Here is a 12,888-nt window from a genome sequence, read left to right as displayed (position 1 = left end):
TTAATGTCCTGAGGGAAATGTATGTACAGGAAGCGGCTGTAGTTCAAGAGGAGAATACCGAGTGACTGTAACATCAGGCTGGCGGGATGTACCGTGATTAATTTGAATGGCTTTCATTTCCACGGGTTTGCAAGTGTATATGCATTCGGGCTCCTTAGAAACAGCGTTTACGTAAAGACGGCAGGCCAGCGGCGGGCGGGGGCAGATCTGGGGGGCTGCTCCCTGTGCCGGCCCAGGTGGTACCCGCTCCATCAGCCGGGCTGGCTCCCCTCCCGCCTCCGCAGGGGCGCTCCTTATCAGCACTCCTTGCCTGTCAGCATCTGGGTGCTTAAAGGCAGTTTCTGTAATATCAATTTTTGTACTTAGGTGTGAAACTCATTTTTTGGTTTACTATTTTGCTTATTTTTTTATTAAGTGTATTGCCAGAGAAACAGAAGAAATGCTGCCAGAACTGTGCGTCTCTGAAGGAAAGTGTAGCTTTGGCTCCAGGGCCAGGTGACAAAGAGAACGGAAAGCAGGGATGCTTACCTGTTTGCTGCACTGGATCATTTTTATATTTATATTTTTATATTTTGCAGCCGTGGTTCATAATTGCAATAGGTGTTTTCTGGCCAAAGAGCGTTGCGATCAGGCATATTATCAGAGATGCATTCTTTCCTTGCTGAGGTGGGTGGCGAAAGGTCCTCTCGATTGGAATCTGATTACAATTTCCATTTTGCACAAGCAGCCAGGCGGTTGGGAGGCTGATGAAAGGCGCCGAGTGCCATTGATGGCACAACAAGCAATAACAGTCTTCAGTAAGACGGATCATGCAGAGAGGCTAGATTATCGTTCCATGTTGGTCACACATACGTTCTAGCTGGGATAGCCGTGCTAAAGGGAAAAGAGGAATTCTTCCCCTGAAAAAAAATCTCAGAAAACTGTGGTTTTATTTTGCTGTGTTCTGTATGGCTGATACCTGCTCTCTACGTTACGTTTAGAGACGGTGTTTGACACGGCAGGTAAGGTGCATTTAAATGTTACAGAGGGCTGAACCAGCAAGCAATAGTGTGCTTGAGGATTCAATTACATTATCTACGTGCAGTATTGCCAACTGAAAATAGGTATTCTTCACGTATCAAATGGGAAGACCAAAGCTAGATGTGGTTTTTGCTGTTCGGTGTCTGTATCTGAGAACATAGTGCCCAAACATTGTCAATCGATAGTTTGCACGTTTAAAAAGAACACTTCAGAATAACTTCTTTATGAACTGCTGCTTCATAAGATGTGACAAGTCAATAGATCAGCCTGTGCTTGCCTTTGTAATGAGTGAGATGAAGAGAAACTGAAACTAATTTAATTCATCATCCAAATTAACATTATTCCTTCATTAGGGTTGCAGGTGCTGAGCCAAGCATCCTTACCTTAAAATAGGAGAGGAATCAGAGTTTTACTGTCTTGCAGATATGCGTAATAAGAATAATCACGAACCCGGAAAAACACATGGGAGATGTTATACTTACTCATTTTAAGAACGAGAGATGTGGGAGAGAATATACAAAAATAATTGGCATAATATTGGTTTTGAGGCAAGTACCAGGGATATATTTATAATAGATGGGTTGATTAATGCTTACTATTATAATTATTGGAAACAATTTTTCTTAACTGTTTTGGAGTTTCTCTTGACTTTTTTTTTTTTTTTTAATTAATAGTACTTGCTGGGAGCTTTTGCTTTCATTGGGAAGAAGGTGGGATTTGCTGAGTAAGAAATGTATGAAAATCGTAGTTGTCTTCTCATCACCCAACCAAGTTTTCTTCTTGCTGTCCAGTCGCCTCTTGAAAACCTCCACCATGTCATTGGGGAGGTTGCTGCAGTGAATGATTGTTCTCCTTGTAAAAAACCCTCTTTCTTATGTCGCTACGAAACCTCTCACAGTGCAACTTGTCCCTGTTGCCCCTTGTCTTCTCTGTGTGGCTCCTTGTGAAGGGAGAGCCTCCGTCCTCTTTGTAGCCACCCTTTAAGTACTGAACATGGTCACAAGGTCCCCCTGAGCCTTCTCTTCTGGCTCCTTCAGCCAGTCCTTCAGCTGGTCCTTGTGTCCCCCACAGCATAAAAATGATGGCACGTTGTCTAGGAGAACAATTTCGGATTGTCTAACCCAGTGAGCTGCTGCCAGGGAAGCAATCCATCAGCACGGGGCTGACACCGGAGTAAGCTGATTTGGAGATCTACATGTTGGAAAACTAACAGCCGCTTGTGTGGTTATCTTTCTGTTGCTGTAGTTACCAGTTTAGCATAAGGGATGTTATTGCCAGCATCTCGGTTTCAAGCTATGGCTTGAATGGGTTGTAATTCAAAAGATGTAGCAATAGCCAAAAAGAACAGGAGCCATTTTTAGCCTACATCTCGGCCTTTGGAGAGCTTTGATTTCATCTTCAAAACTGCTCAAGTACACGCAGATGTAACCCCTTGCTCTGGTAATGCCCGAGCACTCAGGTTTTACTTTCTCCAAAGATAAATCTAGTTGAATCAATTAGCGAGTTGCCCTGTAAAGAGCCTAATGACAATGACATCAGCTGCAGCATGGACCCAGCTACGGGTGTGCTGCTGAAATTGAGGGGACGGGCACCTTTGGGGTGACGAAGGAGCAACTTAAAATAGCTGGACTGCCACGTATTGCTCTCGCGGCTTTGCAGTAGGTGGGAATAAAACACATCATTGTTGGTATGGGCACGTTTATGTGTCAGATGCCAGTGCTATGGAGAAGGTTAAGTTGGGATCCCCGAACCCTGAGGATTGTCGTGTTGGCTTGACTTGTTTCGTTGATATTGTGCATCTTCCATGGTCCTGTAGGTCATGGGTTGTCCAAACTGCTTGAGAAAACTCATTACAATACGTGTAACAGGAGAAAACTTGTAAGATTAACATGTAGTTTGGTCAGCTCTGTGATGGAAAAAAACTGCTGCTTCCTGTGCGATGATGATCATTTTTATGGAAATAGTTTTATTTAGAAAACATTACATAATTTAGATTAAAATAAATAGTGTGGTTTAATGGAATTATGCAATTAACAGGAATGAAAATACAAAGTTTAATGCACAGTTATGACCCGAGTCATATTGGCTTTCTCCTTCCTGCTAGATTATAAACAAATTTTGGATTAAAATAATGATAGTTTACTCTTTCTATAGCACTGTAATATAATTTCATAGTTAGAGGAAGAATGCATTTAAGCCAACATAGTTGAGTTCGCTCCATAAATTGAAAGAAGTCTGATCTAAAACTCATTTACTGTCTTGGAACAGAATTGATCTTGCTTTCACATTTGATTCCCCCACTGCAGATTTTGAGAGGAAGAAAAATGGCATTGTTAGGTGGGTTTAACCAGAGCAGAGCTAGCCTGAAAAGACCGGGAAACCAGCTGTTATAAACGTTTTCTTCTTTTGCCTTTGTTTCCCTTTTTAATGAATTATGCAAAATCTTACAGAATTTCAGAACAACTTAGGGGCAGCGTTCGTCTGGCCCCACTCAGGAATATTCTTTGCTGTCTGTTTGCTTCGTATGAAAAGCAATATATGTTATGCTGTTTAATAGAAACGCTGGCAATTTACTGCATCTAGGGTTGGTTGTTCTGACCTGTTAAACCTCTGTTAAATTTCCAGAATTTACAGGGATAATTAACAGGGAGGAAATGTTACCTTTAAGACCAAATTTCTGATGTTTTTAAGGCTTCGAAATGAATGAGAAGACTTCCTTTCTGATTAGATATAAAGCAAAAAAAAACTTTATTTTTTTCTTGTGATGTTAAAAAATGAAATCCAAACTGTCCAAGAAAGCACTGAGTTATGTGTGTGCTGCAGATACTCGTTTGATGAGGAAGCATTCAATTTTCAAGCCCCTGAGAGGCTGTCACGAATCCCAGGACGTGCTGCGTTTGCGGCTGGGATGGGGGGGACGCGACAGCGTCCCCCGCTGTGTGCTGCGGGATCACCTCTGCCGTGCTCCGCTCGCCCACCTCGCTACACCTACAGACGTTCCCCTCTTCCATGTAAACGAGCACAAGGACCTACAGCAAGTCATAGACGACGTTGTAAATGTACGTTTTTGCTAATCCCAGCTTTAGCTCTTTTTTCAGCTAACGGGAGCCTCGAGTAACAGCTCCGATTTCCTGAGGAAGTGAGCAGGGACTCCCTTTCTCTAGGTAGGACTGCAAGGATGGTACTTAAATTACCTGGAGATCACCAGCAAAAAGGAAGTCTTTCCTAGCATAAGTTCAGAAAAAATACAAGTGTCAGAATTACATTAAAGGCCAAAAAAAAAAAAGGCTGAAAATGGATTCTGTAAAAATTAGGAAATTTGACATTGAGTATGATTAAAAAAGAAAATATTTTTTTTTATCATTACATCTTTAGAAAAAATTCTTCAAATAATACAACTAGTTATTTTTAATTTAGGCCTAAAAATATCCTCCGATTTTATACCTGTCTGGGAGATGAGAGAAGATAAGTAATAAAAATTCGCTGCACTGGAAGTAGGAAGGGATTAAGGGATATGGATTTTTAACCCAGCTATCCAAATTTATATTTCTGTCTTTCTGTGGACGTTTCGCACAGGTATATGTCACATCAGGAAAATACCATCCAGAAAGGGTCACAACTTGGTTGAATTTCTTGTAGAAAAACACTATGCCCATGGCCAAGGGGAGAGAGGGCAGACTGAAAAAAAACAGAGCTATGATTCTTCCCTTTTTTTTTTTTAACATAAAATCAGAAAAAGATGCAGAGCAAGTTAAATCATATTCTTGGAGTCCATCATTTTTATTTAGTTGGAACTTGATCTCGTGGCAAATTACAAGAACGGGAATCAGAGTTATCAGTGTCTCGTTCATGCCGGTGCTATTGATTTTCCTGGGCAAATTATTTAATTTTTTAAAATCCATCGGCAAAATGGGGATAACAATGCTGACTGATGTCATACGGTTAAAGCCCTGGAGATTCGGCAAGGAGAGACACTTTAGAAATCCAAGGGGCTACATGCATTGAAAATAAGTGATAAGCTTTAGTATTCGCGTCGTGTTTTCATTAATAAAAATGACGTAAGGATTAAAGACAGAAAGTTTCATTTTAGCGTTGGAGTGAACACACGAGAAGGTCGGCGGGTTTTTAACTCCGCCAGGGTTGGCTGCCTGCAGGTTGTTGTGGGGTGTCTGTGCTGTCGCCTGGAGGGTTTCTGGGGAGCACACGCAGAAATGGGTTCAGAGCGCTGGCAGGTTTGCTCGCTCTCTCCTAAATGGTGAAAGCACTTCAGTGCTCGTGTCCAAAATCTTATCCTTCTAGACCGGCTGAGAAAACTCCAGTCTGGTGTTGGTACTCCCGGTGACTCCCTGGTACTGACGAGGTGCTCAGTTCTGCCCAGGGACAAAATCACCACCTTCCACGCCCCGGGTTACCTCCTCTGCTGCTCTCTTTTGTTTCATAGAATCACAGAATCATTTAGGTTGGAAAAGACCCTTGGGATCACCGAGTCCAGCCATCAACCCCACTCTACAAAGTTCTCCCCAACACCACATCCCCTAACACCACATCTAAACAAGTTTTAAACGCATCCAGGGATGGTGACTCCACCACCTCCCTGGGCAGCCTATTCCAGTGTCTGACCACTCTTTCTGTGAAAAATTTTTTCCTAATGTCCAGCCTAAACCTACTGTGTTGCAGCTTAAAGCCATTCCCTCTTGTTCTATCGCCAATTGCCTGTGAGAAGAGACCAGCCCCAACCTCTCGACAGTGTAAGCGTTTCCATACACTTGGGGCATACACGTGCCACTGCACAATGAAACATCTGCAACAAAATCATATTTGAACAGAAATGTATGTAGGAATGTCACTTCCATTTCTGCTAAGCTAGTGCTTGAAGGAATTCTGTAGAGTAAGTCGGACCCTAAGTTTTAATGAAAGGAGCTTTTGTCGGTTTGTTTCTTAATGACTTTTTCTAACAGAAGGTGCTTGTAAGTCATCAAAACTTAGTTCTTAGTAGGGTAGATTTTTTATTTTTGGTTTAAAGAGCCTGATGTTAGCTAGATTTCCACAAGAAAGACACCCCCCTGCTTACTGTGATTTCAGGGTGCACCGAGTGGCCGAGCCCTTGGGAAAGCCGGAGGAGCATGGCCAAGTGCTGTCACCAGCTGCATTCTGGTTCGGTGGGATCTCTTCCATCATGTCACCTTCTTGGCCCAAACCTCTCCTAAAACGCCTTTGTCTGGTGGTTGTTTTGCCCGTTTGGCGGTAGGGCAGGGGTTCAGGACCTGCCCGGGGAGGCTGCGGGTGCCAGGGCTGCGCGGCAGCTCAAAGCTTCCCAGCGAAGCATCTCCGCAGCCCCAATCAGCAGAGCTTTTCCAGGGCTAATTACCTCTTTACTGCGCTGACTCTAATGTGACATGTTTATTGCCTTAACTAACAACTCATTAGCTTAGTTGATGTTTTTGTCAATATTAATTCGTTCATTTAAGCCAAGTCAAAGCTTAAACAAAGATGTCCAGGCTGAGAAACGGGCAGCAGAATGACTTTTGTTTAGTTCATCTTTTTCCTTAGCTCGATTTCCTCAAGGTAGGTGTCAGCAGGAGCGGTGCTAGGAGGAGTCCGATGGAAAAGGTAGGCATATTTCAGTGGAGTAATGTTTGAGCAGTCACGCTTTTTAATAAGGTTCTTAGATTTGAGACATAAAACTCACGCAAACTGGAGCGTTGTGGCCTGCCAAGGAGAAACTTTCAGTTCTTTTGTTCCGCGCCTGTAAGGGGTTGGTGTGAATGGACTAGAAAAGCGTGTCTGTTGGCTTTCCTGAGTGCTAAAAATGACAGGCAGTTTATTTAAGAAACAAAACAAGCAACTCACAGCGGAGAGTTCGGAAAACTAAAGAAAAGCCGGGTAAAATCAATAGTTATCTTTATCATAATAGCAAGCTAAATGAAATTTATTAAGAGGTAACAAATAATTATGTAGATATAATGATCAGTTATCTTTATCCGGGAGTGTTGCTTGGTTTAGCTCCCCACGTATAGAAATATACGTGTAATTATTTTTATTAAAAACCAGTCTATTAAATGAAATTATTCGTCACGTTCCCTTGCTGTGCAGAGCCCGGCTCGGCATTCAGGTGTGTTGGAGGTGTTTGTCCTCCTGACGGTGGGTCTGTCGCTCTCTGCACGCAGGCAAGGCGCTGACGTTCCTGCTGCTGCAGCCGCCCAGCCCCAAGCTGCCCGCACACAGCACCATCCGCAGGACCGCCATCGACCTCATCGGCCGCGGCTTCACCGTCTGGGAGCCCTACATGGACGTCTCCGCCGTGCTGATGGGCCTGCTGGAGCTCTGCGCCGACGCCGAGAAACAGCTTGCCAAGTAGGTAGCCCCTTTGTTCACTTACAACCCTCTTGCATTGCCTCTGTGCATCCCATTTTTGCCGCGGTCAGCTCAAATCCTGCTGGCTGAGGTGCTTGCCACGGGATAACTCCTTGCTTCAAGTTTTGCATGCAATATGTCTGTCTGTCTTTAACATAATATTTCTTTTTTTTTTTTACCCTTTTTTAACTATAAAAATAGTACTTTTGGAAGGTATTTTCCACCAGTTTGTCAGAATACATGGATTGGTTTTTTTCCATGGTTTTACAAGCCATCCTGTCAGGATGGGAATTGTTTCAGAAAGTACATTTTGGAAAAGGTAGTTATTTTATCAGTAGCATCGCTATCAATACTGCCAAGGTAACTTGTAGATTTAAGGAAAGAAATCATAAACTCAACAGACCACAGCCTGTCTCTAGGGTCAGAGAACAACTTATTAAAATGTCCTAAATCAAGATTTATATGGAATGCTGTCTTGTACCTCCGCTCTAACCTCCTTCAAATAAAATCTTCTTTCAATTAGGATTTGTAATTGAAGTTGGGGGGGAGCAGATTTCATAAGGAAGTCTGACACTTTGAATTAAAATGCACAGCAAAAATGTCATACGTTTATGTAATATATTTATAGAAGTTTAAAATGTTTATATATATATTTTTTGCGCATGGAACTCTTAACTGCAAATTTGTTCCGTTTCTTGCAAATTACTATAATTGTGCAACTTCTCGTTTTGTTTACACAGGTATGTGTACATGTTACTACGCTTGATAGTGCTGTGTACTGTCAATCGTGCCATCAAATAATTATGGCTAAATCAAATAATTACGGCTAAATGCGTAAGTGAGGTCATTACCATGACTTGTGTAATAAAGGGAGTGTCTTGCCCTTTTTTAATGCGTTCTGTGTTAAGATAATGGGATTGTTGAATACTAGCATTTGGGATTTATTTAATGGGTGCAACTTTGCAGGACACGAGTAGCATTTTTGTTGAGTAACTACGAATTTTACGATTTGAGGCCTAGAAAGTAATAAATTTCAAGTGGGGCCCCCATTCTCACATGAACGGTTTTTATTCACACCATTAATCCCATTAATGACAACGGGACTTTTTGCACAGGGAAGAGTTTTACAATATAGTTCTTATTTTTATTGTTGTTTGTTGTAAAATTGATCATCTCATCTGCAATTTATTCTAAATCTCTATCTGAACAATTTGTTCTGCATTTAGATGTGTGGTTTTTTTTAAAAAAAGCAAACTACTTCAGTGTGCAAAGGGAGCAGAAGGAGAGGCTCTGATTTCTATGTATAGAGAAAAACTAAAAAGTCACTGCAAGAAGCAACCACAGTAGGCTGCTTATGTGAAATAAAACAGTGATAGCGTGCTTTATGTAATTGCCTTTGAAAGCGATTTCGAACATCCTGCTTTTAAGGGAAAACCTTGAAAAATGTAAGTGGGTATGCGTTAGTGCCACTGAGGCAGAGTTGTTGGTAGGCACACGGCTCTGCCAAGGGAACAGACTAGTCCCCGGTCAGGACGTGCAGGACACGCAGCGCTCTTTGCCTTCAGCGAACACAGAGTTCATATTTATTTGGTTGTCAGCATGAATTAATACTGTAGTAATAAAGCTCTGCAGACTTCCACTTGGAAAATGGCCGTTACTGAAAATATTTAAACGTGACGATAATTTTCGCCACATAAAATACAGACATCACGGCCGTTTTTTCTAACAAAAGAGCGTGGCGGTGGCGTTGAGGCAGCTTGCGGTGGTGGGCTGCGGGCGGCGCTGCCTTTGGGGGCTGTGCTGCTGGGCTGGGTGCAGGCAGAGCAGCCTGTAGTGCCTGCTAAAGAATACTTTAATTAGTGGTGTTCCGGCAGTGTTAATTTGTAAACCGTCCAGTAATTGATAAACCGCTGGTTAATGGGGGAACAGTTTCAATCCTCCAGGAAGACGGCTGGTTTTGTTTACAGCATAATATTACCTCAGGTATTAAAAAAAATCCTGAAACAGTTGGCCGGTTTTCTGATTTATTCTAAGGCTCTTTTCTGCTAAATCGCAGTAAACACTGCTGGTTTGTGTCTCACTATGTGAAACTGTAGAATGCCCTTCTAATTAGAAATTTGCCAGGTGTTTGAACTATGCATTTACATTGTTAGTTACTTTTCCATTTTAGTCAAGAATTTTCTGTTGCCTGTAGCAATAACGTTTAACGCCATGAGCACTTTCACACACCCGTAGTAGCATTTAACCTTAGAAGTCGTTTTCAAGTCATACAGGGCCCTGTTATGAATGAATTTTACTTTACAAGTGTACTTACAAATGTTTGTTTATAAACACACACATTTTAAATGCTACATGCAACACGGAGCTGACAGGGGTTGCCTTAATACCTACCATGTGTGCGCTTTGTCATCCGTCTGTGGAGGGGGTGAAGGTCCCGACTTTCTTTTACATTATCCTGAGGCAGATATTACGCATTTTATACAACAGTTTTAATTTCCTCAAGATTTGGAGAATGAATGACTGCCGTGTGTTGGGGGGGGGTGTTAATGGAGAAACACCTATAAACTGGATTAATGTTGTTATTTGTCTGAACTTCAATAATTTCTCGTGGTGTGACAAAAGGAACCACAATGTTCTGCCTTCCCAGAGAATCTCTAAGCCCTGTTGTATGTAAATGCAGACTTACAGAAGCCAGGCGACCGCGGTTCTTCAGAAAGTCATTTTCATCTTGCGATTACATCCTTAGCTGTCATAAAGATTAGTATGGCTCTCGATCCGCGGAGCACTGAATAAATGAATGTATCAGCATGTAGCCTTGAGGAGCCCAATGCAATTTTCGTCATGATAAATTGCATAATAAGCGAGAAAGTGTTTGCTTATTAATCCATAACAAGGTTTAGATTGAAAATGGCCTGTTACATTCATGACAGATACAGTACCGACTGCAGACAGCCGAAGATGGAGAGAAATAGAGCAACAATGTGTGCAGGGGGTTAAGTGTGCATCTTACCCTCCCGGTGCCCTGCTGAGCTGCCCCTTTTTGTGCCTGATTTACCGTGTACACAATAACAGCGCACAGCTGCCTGGCTTCTCTCCCTGATGTTAAGAACGTTTTATGAAAGAGCTTTTTATGTCAAGCTTCTGCTTTAAAAAAAAAAAAAAAAAAATCACGTTTATTGACACAAAAAAAAAAATAGCAGCGTTTTTCTTTTTTCCCTTCTGAATTAAATAAATATCTGAGCTGTTATCCAAGACGCTGGTATTTATAACTCCTCCGCTCTCCCAGTTCATCCTGGTCCCCAAAGGCTGCCCTGTGCTAGCCTGCCACGCCGAATGAAACCGCTCACTTGTGAGGATTAAGAGTATTTCTCTAGCATTTATTCAGCTTTGGTTTCTTGGCGTGGATGACGGTAGGGATCATTGCTGTCCGGTATTTTTGCTCTTTGAATTACAAGCTACACTTTGATACAGGTTATGATATAATATACCCAAATTAGCAAATTGCATTCTAATCCATCTATATGATTTTATATATGTGCGAGTACTAAAATAATTAGGCTAAATCTCTTTAGTTTTGATCGTGTTTAGTGGAAAACTTTACTATACTTTTATGACCTTATGGATTCTATCTGTGGGGCTGTCCTACTGTATATAGTAGCACCATCCCTAGCACTCAAGTACGGGGGACTGTTTTTAGAACGCAGCCTAAACAATTGCTGGAATTGAGGGTTTTAAAGGAGAAATGTGAGCTGGGATCTTTGGTCCTGAAGGTGGTGTGGCACGCGAATTCTCCGGCCGGAGGAGAGACCATTCTTGGTCCCGTGAGGTTTTTGTCTGGCATTGCTTTAGGGAAGTCAGGACTTGTAGACATCCGATTGCTATGTTTTCTCGTCATCGCCATCGAAACCTTTTCCATCTACCTTTTTCGTAGGTATGACCTACAGCTCTTCCCAAGTAGCTTGTTGCTTTCCGCTTGGTCTGAGGATCAGCTTTTCAAATGCATCTTCCTTATTTTTTTGTAGATAGTGAAGTACATAAACAGTACTCCAAAGTTGTGATAACTTGCGCTAAACATATAAACAAGTTATCTGTTAAAAAAGTCTATATTTCATTGAAAACATTATTCAAATAGCATATTGGTTGCCAAAACCGTCAAGATGTTCAGCTTACTGACGCGGGTGAAGCTGGTGATGGATTTGGGAAAAGAGAGAGCATCGTGCCCTGATGAGGAGGGTACTGGCCACTGAGAATCGGCCTTTGAGAAATCAGCTAAAAGGCATAAATCAAAAAGCACAAATAAATACAGTAATAGATCCGAGGTTTTTACTGTGGTTTGCAGGTAGACTCTGCTGTTAGAGCCGTGCGTTACAGGACAGGCTGCATCCATTTTGTCTGTGTGATGTGTACAGAAATGATTCCTCAAATGTCGCTTACGCTGCCGTGGCTTAAGCTGCCGTGGCAGGATGTCAGGGCAGGACGAGGACAGGAGGGACGCCACGTGCTGCCGACTCTTGCTGGACGTAGAGAAGTCCTAAAGCTCGTCCATAGAGAACAGAAGCCTGGGTGTGAAGGGCAGCTTTCCCTCTGTACGTTAGTTGTGCATCTGCCTGGTTTTGTCGGGGCGGTGTGGGGGAGCTGGTCCCCTCTCGCGGGGCTGGAGCAGCTGGCCCAGCCCGGAGGGGGCTAATCTCTGCCCACATGCTGATGAATTAACAAAAAGCCTGTTGCTTTTCAGGAAAATGCACGCTTTACCAAGCACCTTGTAAGGAAAAGGACTGCTGGCAGAAGCACCAAGCCTTTTCAGGGGGGGGGGGGGGGGGGAGTACAGAGGGCTGGGGGTTTGATTGCTTTCAGGAGATAATGAGCCCCTCGGAAAGCCTGACTTCGATACCTCCCTCTTCCTGCTTCACCACCTTTGGCTCTAACAGCCAAACAGCACTTCTAAAGTTATAGGCAAATACAGTTTTACAAGTAAAAGGCCGACGGGGACATCTTTATTGTCGCAGAGGCTTCACTGGTTTTCAAATTCGGTAGTTTTAATGCATAGAATGTTGGTGAGGAATGGGAGAGAAAATTATAATAAACTTTAGTTTGTATTTATGTGAATTCAGGTCTGTAAAATGGTGATCGATCCATACCTCATCTTCTTGTTGCTCTGGAAAAAGAGTTAATTTGGCAGAGAATGCTTTAACTACCCTGAAGTTCTTTGTTGCAAAGTATTCAATTTGTAAGCTTTCACAGTATTAAATCAGATATTGCATCAAGAATTATCTTTAAAGACACTTAAAAAACAAATTAAGAGAATGTGTTCTCCTGCGTAGACACCTCTCTCAAAAACTAGAAAAATTAAAGAGATCAGTAATGCAACTATTCAGTTACCATGTGCTACCTGCGTCCTCTACAAAATCATAAACAGACTTTGCAATAAGCTAGTTGAGTTTGTAAACTTCTGTTAATCTTTACCAAAATACTCAGTAGAAGAGCACAGGGGAGGAGGAACCCCTTTCAGAAAGC

General features: G+C 42.3%; 1 protein-coding gene across 2 annotated transcripts in view; it reads left to right on the top strand.

Annotated features, from left to right (window-relative positions):
• Positions 1–12,888, top strand: part of WDR7 (WD repeat domain 7) — a 123,876-nt gene that overhangs the window by 76,949 nt on the left and 34,039 nt on the right. For both annotated transcript variants that reach the window (XM_074570935.1, XM_074570934.1), the window contains one exon: positions 7,188–7,374. In XM_074570935.1, the coding sequence (XP_074427036.1) occupies positions 7,188–7,374 (187 nt within the window). The remainder of the gene's footprint in view (positions 1–7,187; positions 7,375–12,888) is intronic.

Source organism: Larus michahellis, chromosome Z (assembly GCF_964199755.1).
Source record: "Larus michahellis chromosome Z, bLarMic1.1, whole genome shotgun sequence".
In the NCBI taxonomy this organism is placed as follows: domain Eukaryota; kingdom Metazoa; phylum Chordata; class Aves; order Charadriiformes; family Laridae; genus Larus; species Larus michahellis.
Note: the sequence above shows the minus strand (reverse complement) of the source record. Positions and strands in the feature narration are given on the sequence as shown.